At 36.4% G+C, this 19873-nt stretch overlaps 2 protein-coding genes across 2 annotated transcripts; both read right to left on the bottom strand.

Moving 5' to 3' along the window:
- Positions 1–774: 774 nt before the first annotated feature.
- On the bottom strand, positions 775–3878 carry LOC122301438 (mannose-1-phosphate guanylyltransferase 1). Its single transcript, XM_043112806.1, has 5 exons — positions 3702–3878; positions 2651–2783; positions 2218–2280; positions 1863–2102; positions 775–1776 (listed from the first exon to the last, which is right to left on the bottom strand). Exons 2-5 carry the CDS (start codon positions 2759–2761, stop codon positions 1105–1107), a joined length of 1086 nt encoding a protein of 361 aa, XP_042968740.1. The 5' UTR covers positions 2762–2783; positions 3702–3878; the 3' UTR covers positions 775–1104.
- Positions 3879–15053: 11175 nt separating this feature from the next.
- Positions 15054–17961, bottom strand: LOC122301436 (wall-associated receptor kinase-like 20). The gene is made up of 3 exons (XM_043112803.1): positions 17021–17961; positions 16885–16941; positions 15054–16282 (listed from the first exon to the last, which is right to left on the bottom strand). Exons 1-3 carry the CDS (start codon positions 17796–17798, stop codon positions 15219–15221), a joined length of 1899 nt encoding a protein of 632 aa, XP_042968737.1. The 5' UTR covers positions 17799–17961; the 3' UTR covers positions 15054–15218.
- Between the last annotated feature and the right edge of the window lie 1912 nt (positions 17962–19873).

Here is a 19873-nt window from a genome sequence, read left to right as displayed (position 1 = left end):
TATCCATATGTAAAGCCGTGGCCAGAGGGGCACGACACGACCCCTCCGTAAAATGTCTGGCGTGCAAGGGGGGCATGGGACTCTGGAACAGACTGCCGCTTTGCAACTCAAATTAACACGGAAGTTGCTATGTGTTGAGGATCAAATCATCTCCTCCGTTTCTCCCTCCTTTTTCATTTATTTTTCGAGTTTTTCTTTTTACTTTTAATTTATAGCGAAAAGGATTGGGCACGGGGTCCATGATGAATTGCACGTGTTTTAATTTTAATTTTTAAACCATAGCCGCCGGTTGCAATTGTTTTCTATAATTATTCTTATTGTTATTTTTTTAAAGGATTATTATTATTATTATTACTATTTTATATCATTTTATAATTACAACATGTTCACGTTGCAGAGTAGGTTGTTCAACTTCACATGGTAGGCCACGCATTCTCCTCTCCTTTTCTTGTGTCTAAACTGTCGGTGCCACTTTACGTAGCATGGATGGGGGCATAAAGCCATAAACAGTCCAAAATTTTTGGCCTTTTTTTTTTTTAAATTGTATTTTACCCCGGCTAAAATTCGAAAAAATATACGAAGATTTTGGTAAGAAAGTGAAAATCAAGTCAAATCTGCTCCATTCCATCCATTGTGATGATATAATGGGAGAGAAACTGCATGACAAACTTCTGTTGAGCTGAGCTGTTTGTAGTTCGAGGTTCAAAAGCTGTCCCTCTAAATATGAAGAAAGAGAATATTCAAGCCAATGCTACCGACATGTGTACGAGCATGTTCAATACAAACACTGGGACATTGCACCGATACCTGATTAAAAAATGTTACATAAATAAAGACCCATCTTGGTAAGTTACACAAGGTTGGGCAAACCAACAAATAATTTATTACTACATATACACCAATGATTAAAACATCGCATCGATGTGGATAATCTGCCCTCCATAAAAGTAACTGACCCTTCAGCTTTTTAACTCACATCACTCCGAATTCCAGAAAGAAACCGACTTTGTACGCCTTGCAGAGATGAGAAAAGAACACACACAATTCAGACCCAGTAACTTACTACTTCCCAAACACAAATAAACTAATTTCACAAACATCCCCTCACATTACGATCTCTGGCTTCAAAATGCTTGCTTTGATCTCTTTGTGGGGCAAAACCACACCACCATTACTGTAAATTTCATCACAGACATGTACATCTTCCCCAAGAATGGTCATGTTCTCTACTCGGGCCCATTTCCCAACAGTGGAGTGCCATCCAATTATACTGCCGGAAATGCAAGCATGCTTCTTGATGCGGACTCCCCGCATTACTGTGCAGCGAGAGAGCCTAACTCCAGACTCAACAACACAACCAGGGCCAATTGCAACATCGGGTCCAATCAAACACCCCTCGCCAATTTTGGCGGTCTCATCTACTATAACATTCCCCACAATGTAGGGGCCAGTGGCCAACATTGACGGGGATTTCTTCTTCAATGAGTCTAGGTAGAGTCTCAGGCCAGTAATATAATCCCTCGGTTGTCCAACGTCCATCCAAAATCCTGGTAGCACCATAGCATAAAGCTTTTTCTCTGCTGCAATCTTTGGAAAGACCTCTTTCTCAATTGAGGTAGGCCTCAGTTCAATTCGATCCAGAACTGAGGGGTTTAACAGGTAAATTCCAGCATTGATTTTGTTACCAACAAATAGTTTTGGTTTTTCGACAAACTTTTCAACTTTCCCAGTAGATTCTTCCATAACCACCACACCATATTTTGATGGCTCATCCACCTACATGATAAGAAGTAAATTTCAGACAACTTTGTCTAGGGATTTCAACAGGTCTTCAATAAACTAAATTTTGTACACAAGTGTACCTTGGTGACCATTATCGAAGCTTCCCCTCCATGGGATTTGTGGAATGCTATCATTTCCTTAAGTGGGTATTCACTTATAACATCACTGTTGAGGACAAAAAATGGCTCACCAGATTCATCTATTAGTTTGTCCCTAGCAAGAGCCAGAGGACCAGCAGTGCCGAGTGGCTCGGTCTCTTGCGAGCAAGTGATCTTGATCCCAAGCTTTGTTTCAAAATCCTTCAAGAAGTTCAACATCACCTGCAGAAATAAGGAGTGAGCCCATTATTAGTTCTCCAAATTTCAGAAGCATCAATCTTTATACTCGAATAAGCATTGTATGGTTGAAGTAATATAGAAGCTTTCATCTCTTCACCTCTGGTTGATAATTAATAGCCAAAACCACTTCAGTGACTCCGATAGCCTTAAGAGCCTCTATCTGGGGAAAAATTCAAAATAAATGTCAACCTACAGTTAACACAAACAGAGTGAGGAGGGGGGAAGATGGGGAGAGAAAACGAGCAATATTACCACAAGAGGGCCTAAAAAATTAGGTAACAAAATCTACATGGATGCTCACTACATGACCAAGTAGATGGGGAGAGAAAACGAGCAATATTACCACAAGAGGGCCTAAAACATTAGGTAACAAAATCTACATGGATGCTCACTACATGACTAAGGAGCACTGAGGTACTTGGTCATCCGTTGGTAGTTGCTTCCCGCATTTTCCATGTTAACATGAGTTGCTTCTTGATTGTAAACCTCAAACATGAAATCAAAAGAAGAGAACGCTCTTGAAGAAATACCTGATGAAGGATCATAGGTTTGTTGGCAAAATCAACAAGCGGCTTGGGGAAACTTAGTGTCAATGGCCTCAGCCTTGTTCCAAACCCTCCAACGAGAATAAGTGCCTTCATTGTGATATGCCGCTTGCTCTTCCTGTTGAGATCATAGTCAGAATCTTAGAAAAAAATATAATACAGAATGGTACAAAATGAAAATACTCGTACGGATAGTAGATAGATCCCCCCAGTCTCCTTTATGTATATCCATGCCAAAAATTCAGCAGCATCGACATCATCAACATTTTCTTAAAAATAAAAATCAATTTAATTCGAGGAAGAAAATTCTGATTGGTGTATGCCAAATAAAATCATACTTCCAAATGTATATCCATGCCAATTCAGCAGGATCCTTCTAAGACATCAACTCATTAAAAACTCTTTTTTTGGATCGGTTATCAACTAATTATAAACTCACTCCTATTAGTTGGGATTTGGTACTAGAATCGTAATCCTCTGTTAAGTCCTTATTCAGAGCATCACTTAAGCGTAGAAGAACTAACCTCAGTCATGAGTCAAATCAACAGAAGAAAACCAAAACTTCATATACTGACGTGACAAAGCCGAGAACGAACTTATTGAGAAATAGCCAAGAAATTTGACAAATTATTATTTCCATTGGAATTTTATCTGGAGAAGGGGAAAAGAGGCACAGTGGCTAATCCAAGCACGATTGAAAACGCTATCATTACCAGATCTGAACAAAAAATGCAAAATTCATTCAAGCAACTTAATATGCTAAAAGGAAATGGAATCGAAGTATGCACAAAATTCATTAAAAAGAACGAGCAAAATCAGAAATCAAACCAAACAAAACAAAGAATTTACCACTCAACAGCAAATCAAATTCGAAACACATTTAAGATAACGTTCATAGCCACAAGCAAAACCTCTCAAAAACCTAAACAAACGAAGCGGTATAGAACTCCAAGCACCGTTGAGATCATGAATCAAAGCAGGCATCCGACAGAATTCCCCATGACACACTAGTAACGAAGTCTACGTGCAATCTTACCTTAGATTCGCACCGGATCAAGACCTCGAACCTAGCCTAATCTCCAGAATGGGGATTTTATTTCACTAACACCCCCAACGGTTGGTACCGTCGGTGATGGGTCTGAGCTGTACAGACTCCAGACTACGCAGAGCGTTGGTTAAGCTCGGACTCGATGGATAAATATTTATAAGCGCGCGACACATGGGGGATTTCAGAGGCCCCAAACGTAATCCTCGTTTCATTTAACGCCCGTTTGGATTTCTTGTCATCTTATCTCTTTTGAATATTATAAATATAAATATTTTTAAATTTTAAGTTTTCAACTTTGTCCTATAATAATTATCTAATTATTATAATTTTTTAAAAATTATAAATAAAATATAAAAAATAATTCAATTTTTTTAAATTTTAAAACAAAAATTATATTAAAAAAATTATATTCTAATAATATTTTAACTTTATAATATTTTTATTTAACTTTATCTCTTTTTCTAAAATATCTTAATTTAAACAATTTTATTATTATTCCTAAATTATTTTATTATTGTTAACAAATCTCTCATCTCATTACAACATCTAAACGAGACCTTGATATGAAATGAGATAGATGAAAAATAATACATGAATTTTTAAATATTATATAAGATGATAAATGATTAATTAAAAAAACGATGTCACGATGAATAATACCAATCATAAATAATTATGTGAAGTAATATTATATTTGTTGGTGCATTATTTTGTCACGGGTGAATTTCGTAGCATGGTCAGTCATGACTCTCATCTCTTAACGCAATGGTTCTTAAAGGTGGTATGTTCCAAATGCTCATTCATGGATGACTTGATAAATGGTGAATTTCGTAGCATGGTCAGTGACTCTCATCTCTTAACGCAATGGTTCTTAAAGGTGGTATGTTCCAAATGCTCATTCATGGATGACTTGATAAATGCAGAAGTAAAGGAAGCGAATATTTACGTGATTCGACGTTGAGACTTATGTCTACGGATCTTGGGTGAAAAATTCACTACAAGTAAAGTTTTATACAAGCTTTTCATTCAAGGATACTACTCTCGAAGCTCTATGGTTCCTATCCTCTCCATCCGTCCAATATCCTATCCTGGAAGTGGATCCGCAACCCCATTTTCTCTCTATTGTTGTCCTCTGTTTTAACTTATTTCTATTTGTTATGTTCCAATCTCTCCTGTTTTATATCCGATCATGTCTGTCTTTGCATAATATTGTAGTGTTTTAATCTTTATGAGCCTTAGGTGGGCCTAGCACATGTGCACTCATTTTGCTCCCTATAATATTTTATCTTAAATCCGATCATTATTCCCACGTTTTAACTTAAAAATAATAGTCTCAGATCCAACAAAAACGGACATAGTAACATAGTAACATGTGTTTTGTCTTTTGAGTAGTTCAAGGAAGAGGACATGTCCCCCGAGCAAGAGGTTAAGGATATGTTTGGAGAGCGTAATTTCGAGGCTGTTTCTTATGTTGGCTGCTTCGCTTTGCGGATAAATTAGTACTGCCTCTGCAACTAAAACGGACGGACTCTGGAAGGAGATGGGGAAGGGGAACCCTGTGCCCAATGGCGATATATAATTGGCTCTCAATTCTGAATAAATTTTAAACTAATTCTTCAATAATCCCAAAAGAGCACGTCAGACTTGCCCAAACTCGATCCTTGTTTTAATACATACATTTATATTGGATCCCATTTTACTATTTTTTAAAATAATTATACAGTATTTACAAATTTCACGATTATTTTCTACCATTATTCTTCAAACAATACAGGCATTCTAAACGTAAATCGAGTGATTTGCCACATTCCTATATGTATTATTTTTTTTTTTTTATAGAAAATGCTTCACTGCATATATTCATAGGCGAAGTTACAACTGTGACTTAACAAACTGGAAAACCAGACCATAAGCCAACTAATGCATCTGCTCAGGAGCTCCCCCGTCAACAAATTTCTTTGTGACGGACATTGTCTAAAAACTTCTACACCTCCTCTTTTGACAGAAGTCAAAAGAGAAAGCTCTCTGATGAACAGAGATAAACCACCTCTCTTCCGAAGAAGAGAGGTACACCACACTCTTTCCTCCCATGGAGGAAGAGTACCAAACCTACATTCCTCCAAAAGAGGAGTAGGACAAAACCCACATTCCTTTTAAGAAGGAGTGGGACTCTAGGCAATATTTAAAATATAAAACTAAAACACATTAAAACAAATACAGAGCAACATAAAAACATTAACGGGCTGTGCATAACAGAAGGCCCAGCCCAGGCCCATGACCCGACATCCCGGGGGCCCAACCCGCTAACAACAGGGCGCCTAAGGATCGGACTAGGGTTTCTTCGCTACGTCCGCCGCCCCCTCTTCCTTCTCTGTTCCTGTGCAGCGCTGCTGCTGCCGATCACCACAAGGCACGGGAAGACCCCCGATGCCTAGATAAGCCCCTGCAAAACAGTCGGCCAAAAACAGATACATTAAACCAGCAGCCCCATCGTACGAGACCCAAAACACTCTGTTACGAGAACAGAGAATCAAGCCTCTCGCCGTCGAGCCACCCCGCCGTATCCTCGCCCCACCAAAGCCCAAGCCGTCAGCCTTGCTTCAACACGAATAGGCTAGCTTCTCACCCGTCCAAATCCTCCCATCTGTTTCGTCTGCGCTGTACGTCTCCACTGCAAAGCGCCACCTCACAGGATTGCTCACGCCTCCTCTGCTAAGCGGCACCTCGCTGGGTTGGTCGGGACCCTTACCGGTGATCCTCACACCAGGAAAGACACTGAAAACAGGGGAGAAGAGCTAACCACCACAAACGCAAGAGCCGAATGAGAAAACCAAAAACGGGCCAAAAACAGCAGACGAAAAGAAAAAATAGAAAACAGAGGATAAAAAACTAAAACTAAAACTAAAGGGAGGAGGGAGGGAGGAGCCGAGGCTCCCACCTCCCTCAACGGCGAAGAAACGGTCTGTTTGCTTTTTAGAGAGGGGGCAGAGCTTCTCTCTCCTCTCGGTCCACTCTCCTCGTTCCTATATGTATTATTGCCGCATATAAACTTCATGAATTATTTATTTAATTTTTTTAAAGAACCTGTCACGAATCTGAAGTGATCTGCAAACCAAGCAACCAAATCCGCGGGCACGTTAAAGTACGGCTAGCTCATGATGCTGTCGTGCATGTATGTTGGTGAATGAGACCATCGGTCCTCAATATTAGTTTAAAGAAAAGGGGTGAAAATAATAGGATCTAAATTGTATGTATGTTTTATCGTAATTTCAGTTACACAAGCTGCTGGGATAAGTTAATTCGCAACTCTTTTTTATTCCCAGATTTTTGAGAGAATATGATTTTCTTACGACGACTCATTGGAAACCTTGTAGTTATAAGGTAAGCTTTTGGAGCCGACTGCATGCAAATAACCAAACCATGCGTAGTACGCATTCATGACCTTAGGGGTAAGGTTGTTCATCCGGGTCGGATTTTTATCCGGCCTGGACCGGATTCCAGATTTAGAAAATCGGATTAATCCGGTCCGGGTACCGGATTTTAAACCCGGAACCCGGAACCCGGGTTTAAAGGTTTCGGGTTTAAAATCCGGTACCCGGTTTTATAAACTAAAAAAAAAAAAACCCTACTTCTTCTTCCTCTATTCTAGCGCCGCCCCCTCCCCCCCCCCCCCCCGATTCAGATCTCTCTCTCTCTCTCTCTCTCTCTCTCTCTCTCTCTCTCTCTCTCTCTCTCTCTGCTCTGAAAGGAAAAAAAGATGAAAGTTCCAAGAAGAGACTAGAAACAGAAGCTACTAATCCAAGACAGGGAGAGAGAAACAAATCCGAGAGAAAGAAGGTACCTGGCTTTGGCTTATCTTAATTCTTACATACCATCTTTCAGATCTGAACTAAGAAGTTCCTCTGCTAGTGAATGTACGTTAAATACCAAACAACTCTACTTCTCAAAGATTTTTTTTTTAAAAGGTAAGAAAGTGCTGAGATCGCCATTGACGCTTTTGCCGGTGATGGTTTTTGAAATGGGTCCCAATGGCTCTATTTTCTGTGTCTCACTGTAGCTGAATGCTAGAGAGCAAGCAAAGGACGGGGGACACAGAGAGAGAAGACCAGAAATTGTGAGTGAGGAAGCGGCGGTAGTAGAACTTAACGGCGAACGTACGTACGAATGGACGGAAAACCTCCTGGCCGATGTGGGACCGATGTTTGTTCCGTCAACTCGTTTGTTTAGGAAGTGCCGCCCCCCCTCCCCCCGATTCAATTAAAAACCCGGTTTTGATCCGGAAACCGGATTTCCAGGTTGTAAAAATCCGGATTAATTCGGGTTTTGGACCGGGTCATAACCCTGATATGACTGAGCCGAAACCCGATCCGGATTTTGAATCCGGATTCCAGCCCAGGTATACCCGGATACCTGGTCCGAAATCCGGTTGAACACCCCTACTTCAGGGCCGGCATTTTGTTAAGTTGCATATGAAGACTAGTCTAGGAGCATAAAATCACGAAGCCCATGAGTTCGCTTGACAGTGGGCTTGAGTGAAGCTCAACCCGTGAGTTCGCTCAAGTCTCACTCAACACTAAGCTTAAGCGAGACACAAACTCTAGTGTTTGCTCGAGACATGCTCGACACGTCACTTGAGTGAATGACTTATTTTTAGTCAATTAGGATTTTCAATACTGTTTGCTATAAATATATTATATTTTGACTTGTTGTATACAATTTTCAGTATATTATTCAGAGAGAAAATTTCTCCTATGGTTAATAAGATCTTTATAACTCTGTAGACGTAGATATGTTACTGAATTAAATAAATTGTGTATTGTGTTTGCTTGATCATGTGCTTGTTTAATTTGGTTGCCATCGTTAGTGTGTGTGTGTTTTGCACAACAACATTCACCTTTGATGATACAACAAGTCATAAAGATTTGGCTTTGCTCCATTTTCTAAGCCATTAATATTGGCTGCATGCGGCCAATGTTAGAAACCTGCCCTATTTATGAGTATAATTATAACAAGTGGAGATATGATCAGTATGTATTGAGATCATGTAATCCTTTCAAATAATAAAAAATTATAACTTTCATGAGAACGTATATATGTACGTACGTAGACGTACCCTATAAAAAGGTAAGCAAGTGGTCAGAAAGCAATCGGTCAGACTGGCCTAATTTCTTGGTTCATAAATATATTGGCGTAGTGAGGATCAAAAAGTGTACCGTCAGTTCCACTCTTATTTTGCTAATCTTCAAGGAGCAAAAAGCACTCGATTTGATGATCTGAATGTGATTGGCACCCAATTATATATATATATATATATATATATATTATGATCTGGATCGAGTAGTGGTCAAGATGGACCACAACTTCCACCATAATCCACATGGAATCCACATGGCGTGTACAGGCAATAATATCAGCTCATGACTAGCTACTTCCATACGTAAAGATTTACATATTCTTATCTTAATATTAATAAGTGTCAATAGCTTAAGCTACAGAACTTTCGTCTAATATTTTTATTTCTAATTTTGTCCTTAACTTTATTCCAAAATTACGGACAGTTTGCTTTTATTTCTGTTTTGGTCTTTAGTGAGATTGTGTCATTTAAAAGAATTTCAGACCACACAAATCTTTCATTCTCGTCTTCGTATTCCTCTCAAGTTCTCTCTCTAAACTCAGACTCATCCTCTATTCTCTCTCTCTCCGTTTTTGAATTTATTTATTATTTTGTTTATGAATTTGATGATCTGTGATTTTTTTTTGCAGAAGAAGGAAAATATCACTCCGATTGGCTTGAAGATCGTGGTAATTTCAACTCCATGTCTTTTTGCTTACTTTTTTCTTTCTACTTTTTTCTTGCTGAACCTCTCTCTCTCTCTCTCTCTGAAGCTCACGAACCCAGCTCTCCGCCAAAGCCTCAAGATCCACTCCCTCTGCAAACAACAGGCAATGAAGTGCCGAAATCGATGGTTTCTAACGAGAGAACTGAGAAGCAGCTCCACCAAAATCGATTCCTCCACTCTCTATGATTTTAATTTCTTTATTATCTCCTAAATTTCCTGCATAATCTTTTCTGATGCTTGGCAGGGACTCGACGAACTGGAGGAAATAGATTTCAGTAATCAAAGGGTGGTTCTCGCCCTCTATGAGACCATGTACTCCGATTTTAATTTCTCTCTATGGTTTCTAACGAGAGAACTGAGAAGCAGCTCCACCAAAATCGATTCCTCCACTCTCTGTGATTTTAATTTCTTTATTATCTCCTAAATTTCCTGCATAATCTTTTATGATGCTTGGCAGGGACTCGACGAACTAGAGGAAACCGATTTCAGTAATCAAAGGGTGGTTCTCGCCCTCTATGAGACCATGTACTCGCACGACGTAACCACGATGCACCAGATCGTTGCCGACTGGAAGGGAATCTCCGTTTCTGTCTTCTGAGCCCAGGCAAAGCATCCCCTCTCTACGTATCGTACGAGTGGGTCACGACGGCTCGCTGATACCCTCCATCTCATCCAGCAAATCCAGCGGCTTCGTGAGGACGACTGGGAACTAAAGAAAAAAAAAACATAAAATAAAATAAAAGTGAGAAGAAAGTCATGGAGATGACCCCACTCTTCACTAATTGTTTTGTCCTTGTCCACGGAGGTGGCTTTGGTGCTTGGTGCTATAACACATCCTGCCCGATGAGATAAGCACATGTTTAGTGATAAGAATTTATTTCAATTTTTTTATTTTATTTTGTAGGCCCACGCATGCAAGTTGACATGCAGGTCCTTGATTTCAACTGACAGTGGTGCAGGGATCGATGAATTTGCTTTAGTAACGTGACAGGGATGTATGGCATCATAGAATTGATCCCATCAACCTAACATTGACGTTTCATCCTCAATCATAAAATATATATTTGTATTTTAAGTAAACAGTATCTTCTATTGATTAAATTATATATTTTTTTCTTTCTTATATTACTTTTTAATTAATTAATTTTATTTTTTTAAAAAAAGTGTCCGATCTTGGACATTTTATAAAACTATAAAATAAGATATATTTAAGAAAAAATTCGCAGGTGACGTAGTTGGATAATTGAACAAACAGTATATGTGGCACTTTCAAATTTAAAACATGGAATTTGCTTTAGTAACGTGACAAGGATGTATGGCATCATAGAATTGACCCCATCAACCTAACATTGACATTTCATCCTCAATCATAAAATATATATTTGTATTTTAAGTAAACAGTATCTTCTATTGATTAAATTATATATTTTTTTCTTTCTTATATTACTTTTTAATTAATTAATTTTATTTTTAAAAAAAAGTGTCCGATCTTGGACATTTTATAAAACTATAAAATAAGATATATTTAAGAAAAAAATCACAGGTGACGTAGTTGGATAATTGAACAAACAGTATACATGGCACTTTCAAATATAAATCCATGTTTTAAATACATTTTTTAAAAATAAAGGAATGCGGGCCCAAGCATGTGAATTACACTGACTTTTGTGAAAATCGACGAATGAAGAAAAAATAATTTAATAAAATCAATAGTCAATGGGATATCGCCAAGTAGAGGGGTCTTATCTTTGTGGGCTTGGTGGGCCAGCTTTTAGGTGGTGAATGGGGCCGATAATGCGTGTAAATCACATGGTGTGTTGGTGGTCGAGCCCTTTAATTGCTTGTCTTACAGACAAAAATATTGAATTTAATATACTAAGGTGGATAGAAAGTTTATATCGACAGGGGTCTAATCACTGATATTTTAACAATTTTGATGACACATTGTCTAAAAAGTGGCTTTAATCATGTCCGGCTTCTTTTATTCATCACTCTCAATACTGTTATGTTAAAAATTATAAATTATGCAATAAATTCCATTTTTTTATGTTTTATTTTAAAAGTTTTAAAAATTGTAACGATTAAATAATATCATTAGATAAAGAACTTAAAGTTAAAAGATATTTTAATTATATTTAAATATTTAGAAAGTTTATATCGACAGGGGTCCAATCACTGATATTTTAACAATTTTGATGACACATTGTCTAAAAAAGACAGGGTACTCGTGTATAGTTGTAGTTATGTTTATTAGAGTGCTGTATTATAGCAATGAATATTCTGCAAACAATGTATATAATGTTTATTATGAAGAGGAAAAAAGTTGTTAAAATATAGATAAAATTCTGTCTATTTATGGCTAAATTGAAAAATTTTTAAATTATTACGCTTAAGAAAAATATCGACTGGGCACACGTGCATCGCACGTGCTGCTTTACTAGTATATATATATATATATATATATATTTAGAAGATAGATCGATGTATCCCCAGTTTTATTAATTGTCATCTCTTATGACAGAAAAATACATTTTACAATCAGTGTAAGAGTTTTGAAAGTTACATAAATCCCAAAAGTAAAGCTCTTGTAAAAACCTTTCATTTTAATTAACGAAAAAAGAAAACTATTACTCACGTTAATTGTTCTAAAGTATCTATAACAGAAATAAAGTAAATATCCAAAGGAACAATTTCCATCTAAATTAAACTTGAAAAACCAAATTTGTCAATAACAAAAATTCCATACAAATTTCTAAGAAATTGTAAAATAAAAGCAAAAAATAAAATAATACCTGAAACTCCAAGCTGATTAGCTAATTCATGTGCCACACCATTATCTTTTCTGTATATACGCTGCACATCAAATTAAACTTATAAACTTGTTAATTATAAAGTCAAATATATCCTTCCAAATATTCACTTACCTACAAGAGGCTTTCTTTTCGTTTCTTTTCTTTTTGCATTTGTAGCCATTGGAATATGGACCTGGCTAGCCGGGGCAGGTTTGGTGAATTTCTTTATTTATTGTTATTATTTTGTAATGCATGCCTTGTTTAGTTATGAACTGATCTTTAATTCCTACGATTTATATCTGTTTTTCAGGAAATTAATAAGAGTAATGATATATTATATATATATTGAGGATTATAATTAACTAACATGCAGCTATATAAAATTTCAAAACAAGCAATGCCCTATTCATCGTGATCCTGTGTACGTTGCCTAGCCTTCTTCTTAATTTTTACGGTAACTCATTGAAACAGATTTTCATTCATTTGATCTGCTCTAAAAACTAGCTAAATGTAAGGATTAGTAAGAAGATACTTTTGATTCATTAATTTCTACGTCATCGAATCAATATTAATTAAATAAATCAGTATTCGAAGTTCTATATATAAATTGGTAAACGCACGCAACCGTGTTTGGTAAAGTGGTACTGCTCTTCGCTTGAGTTCTTGGCAGTCAAAAAGATAAACAGATGAAGCGAATGATCAGATCATGTGTTAACTTCAGTCTCTGTTTGATTAAAAACAAAAAGATTGAGATTAGTGCATTAACCCAAGCCATTATAGACCGCATTCGATGTTTTCCAAATGGGAAATGGAAAGGTTGACCTAACTAAGATCAGGTAATTAACATGCATGCAATGCAAGTCAGGCAGTGATCGCCGTGGGAAAAATCTAGCTGTTGGCCGCCGATCGAGGTTGAATCATAAGACTTTTAGGCTTAACTTTCCGTCATTACCTACCTTTATGTCAAGTTTTATACAGTATATGATATCATCATTAACTAAAGACGAACTACCTATATTTTCTGTCTTTTTCTTCTTCTTCTTTTTCTTTCATTTCTTTTAATTAGTGTGTCTGGCTTACAATCCAGATTGTAACCTAGCAACCACTCTAATATTTAATGTTAAGTGTCTCAGTGATTTTCCTTAATCATGTACTTTGACTAAGGGTGTAATTGGTATCTAGTTTTAGACAAATTTGATAATCGAACAAATATACACTAATTTTAAAAATTTAAGAACTTATATGAACCATTTTTGCATCGAAATAATAATTTTTGATTTTTTTGATTTCAGTCTGGTCGATTTTGATTTTTCCAGTCTATGGTTTATATGTGTGACACTACATAAGTCGAGACTTGAGAGTTGATTTCTCTAATGCTTATTCATGTTCAAGATTAAAATTTATATGTTACATTAAAAATTATAAAATTAATTTATGCTATATTAAAATCTTATGAGATTAATTTTATATTATATCAAATGTTATATTAATTTTATGTTATAAGATTTATAGACCTAAATAATAATATTAAAGTTTTATGTTATATTAATTAACAATTTAGCATATAATATATATTATATAATATATATACCGATCTGGTTATGTTCAAATCAGTTTTAAACCAGTTTCAATTCTTAAAGAACTAGTACTAGACTGAACCGGTTATGAACCAAGCCGAACTCTCTAGTTTGGTCGGTTATGCTCAAATTTTTTATTTTTTTCACACCCCCAATTTTATAATCATTATTATTTGGTAAGGAAGAGCCTGAGAATACAAAGTATTAGTTGTAGAATATGAAATTGATATTCTTGTTTTTACATGCTAGTTATCCTCCAATTAGGTGGATCAATTTATTCATTAATTATTCCCACTGGCCCTCTCACTCCTTAATTGTCGCTCTCTTCTCTTTACGAACTAATAATTTACCTAATTCCATATTAGCGAATGGTAATGATTGCTTTGACTAGTTGTTTTAATGTCTTTTCATACATTTAAAAAAATGAGACCGAAGCTTGGAAAGAATCTTTATTGCTTATACCCTTCTGTATTATTAATATCGAATCAAAGGTCAAATCATATTATAAAGAGGCGTTATCTTACACCTATATCTGGAATATATCTCAATTATTTGACGAAATGATAAAAAAAGAAATTATATGATAACAAGTAACAACCATTGCTTAACCATTGCTTTTAATTAGTTTGTGTCAGCTAACCAAAAAATGCTCGATGCAGCATCCATTTAGTAATGGGCAATAGTTCACTTGAATAGCCCAACTCAAATGAACGAAAATAACATAGCTATCGCTGCCAATTTTATGGACCCAAAAAAACGTAGAAAAGCCCATTAGTATTGCGATCCGTATACCCAATCCTTACACGAAAACAATGCCATATCCGACTATAACCATAGCCTCCAGAGGTCACGGTATACGCTCGTCTCGAAGCTAAGCCATGGTGATCAACCCGAACAAGCTCCGGTAGGAGGTAGGGCGAGGTCGAAGAAGGAAATCAGCTGCGAGGAGTGTGATTTCTGGCCTTCTACCACCTCGGCAAGTAATCGGCCCAGACAAGAGCGGGATCAATATGCCCAATTCTTGCATCTAGCTGCCTCTAAACGTTTAGACTCTAGAGGCGAAGCTATTTCATGCCCAAATTGACTTTGACTAGTAATCAATATTAATATTACACAGATCGAACCCTCTTCTTCGAGCAAAACTATGTCGATGTTTATTCATATAGTAAGTAAATAGCAAATATATATCATGTGAACTAAACAAAGTAATATAATAGGAGTCATTATGCTCAATAGCATGCATATGTGATCATAAAATCAACTGCGTCGTTAATTACCTCGAAATTTAACTAGTAACTAATCCTGAACATCTTTTGCCCTCGCAATACTCATAATGTACTCGATCTCCTCGGAAACTTCTTTCATGGAAGGTCGGTTCTGTCTACGTTCCTCCAAGCAACTTAGTGCCAGAAAACCCAAAGCCTTCATAGTCTCCATCTCGAAAGTGCTTGCTCCGTCTTTTAGCATTGGATCTATGGCATCCATTAACCTCTCTTCCTCCACCATTCTCCGCACATAGACTGCCAAGTTCACATCATCTTCTTCCCTGTTAAAATCAATTGCCTTTTGAGAAGTCAACAGTTCCAATAACACGACTCCAAAGCTATATACATCGCTTTTATCAGTCAACTGATAATTTCTATAATACTCAGGATCAAGGTATCCAAGAGTCCCTTGAGCACAAGTCGAGATGTGGCTCAAATCAGTATGAGCCAATCTAGATAACCCAAAATCTGCAACCTTGGCATTCAGTTTCTCGTCGAGCAGAATGTTACTAGACTTGACATCTCGGTGATATATTGGAGGAACTGCAGAGGAGTGGAGGTATGCAAGACCTTCAGCAGCATCATGGGCAATGCTAAGACGATGATTCCAACTAAGGCGACCTCGCCCACCAGGTTTCAGACCCTGCAAATGTTCTAAAAGAGTTCCATTTGCTATGTACTCGTACACCAAAATAGGCTGCTCTAGCTCAACACAACAACCAAGTAGGCGCACAAGGCTTCGGTGGTTGACGTGACATAGGATTCTGACCTCGTTGAGGACCTGGTCGGTGCCTTTGGTGTTTCCAACCTTAGCACACTTGACAGCAACATCTGTGCCATCTTCTAGAATTCCTTTGTAGACTTCACCATACCCACCAGTGCCTAGGAGGCGGTCTCTGGAGAAGTCGTGTGTTGCTTTCTTGATGTCTTTGCCAGTGAATAGTTTTGCTGCTCTGCCTCCGCTATTGGCATTTAGGATTTCTTCTCGCTCTCTGGTCAGGCGTTCTCGTGCTTCTTTGATGCGCCTATGGCGTTTGTAGAGAAAAATGGCGATGATGGCAACAAACAGTGTTGCACCAAGGCCGCTAGTCAAACCTACAAAAATTACATTCAGTTTAAAAAAATAAAAAGAAAATTATATTCAGTTTCGTAACATTTTACATAGCAGAAATTTTTAACTCCCACCCTAATCTGGGTTATAATCAGAAGTGCATTTTGACGAGTAAAATGGAGAGTTTGGTTTCCTACTACAATTCTTGCCTCATATAGGGATTGGAATTTCTACCTCTTGGCTCTTAACACGACTCTTGTCCAAAAGCCCAAGAGAAGTTCCATTTATATAATAGAAATGTTTTAACTACGGGAAAAGTAGGTCCATAAATTGAACTATAAACACTATATGTAATAAGTTAAATTATAAAATTATTTTTATTATAAAATAGATATACCGGTCCACATCATATGAAATGATGTTAATCTACAAGTTTACCGTTATGACATCTCAAATTTCATATATAGATCAAAGCTTCAGAGCAGTCTTTACAAATTACGGCGACACTATACAACGCTCATCACGTCTACTTCGTTTTTAAATTTGGAGCTTAAATTGTGGGAAATAAAGTAACTCGTGTTCGAACAGAAAAGTGATCATGATGATAAGAATCCACCTTATTTAATGGCTAATTAAGATTAAGTACCTGCTATCAGTGCTGTCCGGTCCGATTTGCCGCCGCAGCCATCAACATCTTCACATTCTGGAGAAAATACATATGTTAGCCAATCAGTGCACTCCACTTTCAAGAGTTGACTAGAAACTATAGAATAACAACTTACTTTCAGCGCATAACCCCACAACCGGGTCCCAAACAAGCGGGGAGTTACAGAAGCACCGACTAACCCCACCCCCAGCTGGGTCGGGCTCACAACGGGAGTTCTGCCCGTCATCACAGTCCGCCTGGGACCCACACACGGGTTCCCTTGGCAACACCCACTGAATCTCCAAACCTGGGTCGGGCCACTGGTTCACAGGCAAGCTCTGGTCCAAGTTGACGAAGCTCGTGTAGGCACTACACCCCGACTTCCGGACCCGAATCATGTAGGAAGTCGATGACCCGCCCGCCCTGAACGTACAGCATCGCGGTGCGGCCTCGCATGGAGCCGAAGCTCCGCTGTCGTTGGCATACACGTGGCACAAGCTATTCGACGAGCAATTCAAAGGCGATCGGAGGATGTCTACGGAACAGTTGAGGTAGAGGATGGTGTTGCTGCTAGTGACGTTGAAGGGGAGGGTGTTGTTAAGCTGCACGCCCTGGTAGACGAGATCCGATGTGACGCAGGTGTTGGGCAGGAACTCCGCGGGTCTGATCACGAAACGTTGGTTGGAGGGATTGATGGACGTGATCGCGTAGGTGGTGTTGATCGTATCGAACTTGAGCGAGCCCGCATCGCACCGGATCTTATAGGACTGGTCTCCACAGGTGAGACCGGTGCTGAGCGGGTAAGGAACTGTGCTGTTGCCGCAGTTCGGACAGCTTTTCGCGGAGGTTGCAGACCCGGTGCACATTAGCAGCGCCGCCGTGAATATGAGGAGCTTCAGCTTAGTCGTCTCCATCGAGAGAGAGAGTGAGAAAAATGAAGAGGCTTTTTCTTCTTCTTAATTATTCTTCTTCTTCTTCTGCACTATTGTTGGTCGTTGAACTGGAAATTAATGGGTAGAGCCAGAGCTCTGTTTAGTCAAACTTTCTAAAATTTCAAACGTAGACTTTTTTGTCGTACAGTTCTAGATGATCTGTCCTACTAATTTCGATTCATTTTTTCTATACGCTTTTATTTTATCTTGATTTTAATTCATGTTATCATGATTTAGATAAGTATTGACTTGTATCGGATCCAAGTTTGATTTGATATGATTTTATTTTAAAAGATTTAAGATGTGTTGGTTAATTGATACTATTTTACTTTTATTTATAAATTATTTATTATTTTTTTATTATTAATTGTTTTTTTATAACTATTTGCAGATAATTTATGATCATCTTTTACGTCTAAACTAAACCTCAGTCTTAGATACAAATACTATTAAAAAAATAAATTTTATATAAATCTCATATTTATTTATTATCTCAAAAAATATATATAAAACTTACATATTTAATGATGACAAATATTATTTCTTATTTTAAATTCCAATATTCAAAACTACTCATTTTTATCAATTAAATCCATAGTCAACTATGTACTCAATATGAAATTAGTGAGTTAGGTAAGAGATTTAATTCTTTTGATAATTCGATCAATTTAGGATTGGACATAACATATCATAAGTTATTCTTTTATTTACTTTTATATTATTTTAATTTAAATTTATTTTCCGGCATTTTAGTAGTTTTCTCATCTCTGTATCATATAAAATATATTCGTAATAAAATCGTTAACAAATATTCAAAGCTGCAGGTGTAAACAGTTCGAAGGATGAACTTGTACGACGAGTGGTATTAAAAAAGAAAAGGAAAATTTTAATTATAAGAATAATTACGTATTAATATATATATATATATATGTATTAAGATATATATATATTAATTTAATGTAATTAGTTAAAAAATAGATTTTTATTAAAAATAATATTAATTTAAATTTTAAATATAAAAAAATTAATATTAATATATAAATTAATACGTAACTTTATTTATACGTATCAAAATTTAAAATAAAAATAATAGAATAACTATTGCACTACAATCTGTTTACAATTATAGATTAAAATAATATATTTTTTGAAATTTTAGTTTGACTTTTATTTTAATTTGATGGATTTAAATATTAAAAAAATATTATATTATTAAGAATTGTAAATAGATAGTAATTCAATTATGAGTTTTCTATGTATAAGCGCATTAATCTGCATATAAATACTGATTTCTTTATATTTAAAATTTAAATTAACACTATTTTTAGTAAAATTTACTTTTTAATCAATCTTATTAAATTAGTAAATATATTAAATTATTAATATACAGTTATATTTACAATTAAATTTTTCCCACTTCTCGTTCAAAAACCACCCCCATCTCGTTGACTTCATTTTCCGACAATAAATATTGTCAAACGTTACATATTCCTGCAATTGCGTCCCACAGATTTATGCGGCCATGCCCATTCAATTTCCAGCCCCGGTTTGGGCTACCGGGGCTACTAGTTAGCGCAAGAAAGAAATGTTGTTGGACCATGAAAGGACGAGCATTGACAGAGGGAGAAACACCCATAAATTTTTTACTACAATTTCATTAGTTGATGGCTGAAAAGACTAAGGTTGTATTAAAATTTTGATGTTAAGCTTAATAGAGATAAATTAAATTCTTTATAAATAATAGTAAATTAAAATAAAAAAATAAATTTTAAAAAATCCACCTAAGATAAATTTAAATGTATTTGAATATTAAGATAAGTTATAAAAAGTTAAAAAAATTTATAAATCTTACGTATAAAAAAATATTAAATTGAAAAAAATTATAAATCCTACAGTCCTATTTGTAAAGAGGTATTGTGAGTTAAATGATGTTTAGTGACTTGAAAATTGTGTCTGAATATTAGACTAGTCTTAAATTTAAACTCAATTCAGATGAGTTCAACTGCTTTCATGTTTCATTCACAGCCCTAGGACGTCCAACCATCATCCACAAATAA

This window comes from Carya illinoinensis, chromosome 2, assembly GCF_018687715.1.
Source record: "Carya illinoinensis cultivar Pawnee chromosome 2, C.illinoinensisPawnee_v1, whole genome shotgun sequence".
Classification (NCBI taxonomy): Eukaryota; Viridiplantae; Streptophyta; class Magnoliopsida; order Fagales; family Juglandaceae; genus Carya; species Carya illinoinensis.
This window is presented reverse-complemented; position numbering and strand designations above follow the sequence as displayed.

Bases quoted from the DNA above. Each gene is read 5' to 3' on its own strand.
- LOC122301438 (XM_043112806.1), bottom strand. From the start codon at position 2,761: ATGAAGGCACTTATTCTCGTTGGAGGGTTTGGAACAAGGCTGAGGCCA. The intron at 2,103-2,217 runs GTGAAGAGATGA...TTATTTCTGCAG, and splicing joins CTATTAATTATCAACCAGAG to GTGATGTTGAACTTCTTGAA. The intron at 1,777-1,862 runs GTACACTTGTGT...CTTATCATGTAG, and splicing joins CTTCGATAATGGTCACCAAG to GTGGATGAGCCATCAAAATA.
- LOC122301436 (XM_043112803.1), bottom strand. From the start codon at position 17,798: ATGGAGACGACTAAGCTGAAGCTCCTCATATTCACGGCGGCGCTGCTA. The intron at 16,942-17,020 runs GTAAGTTGTTAT...TATTTTCTCCAG, and splicing joins TGTGGGGTTATGCGCTGAAA to AATGTGAAGATGTTGATGGC. The intron at 16,283-16,884 runs GTACTTAATCTT...TAATTTTTGTAG, and splicing joins CCGGACAGCACTGATAGCAG to GTTTGACTAGCGGCCTTGGT.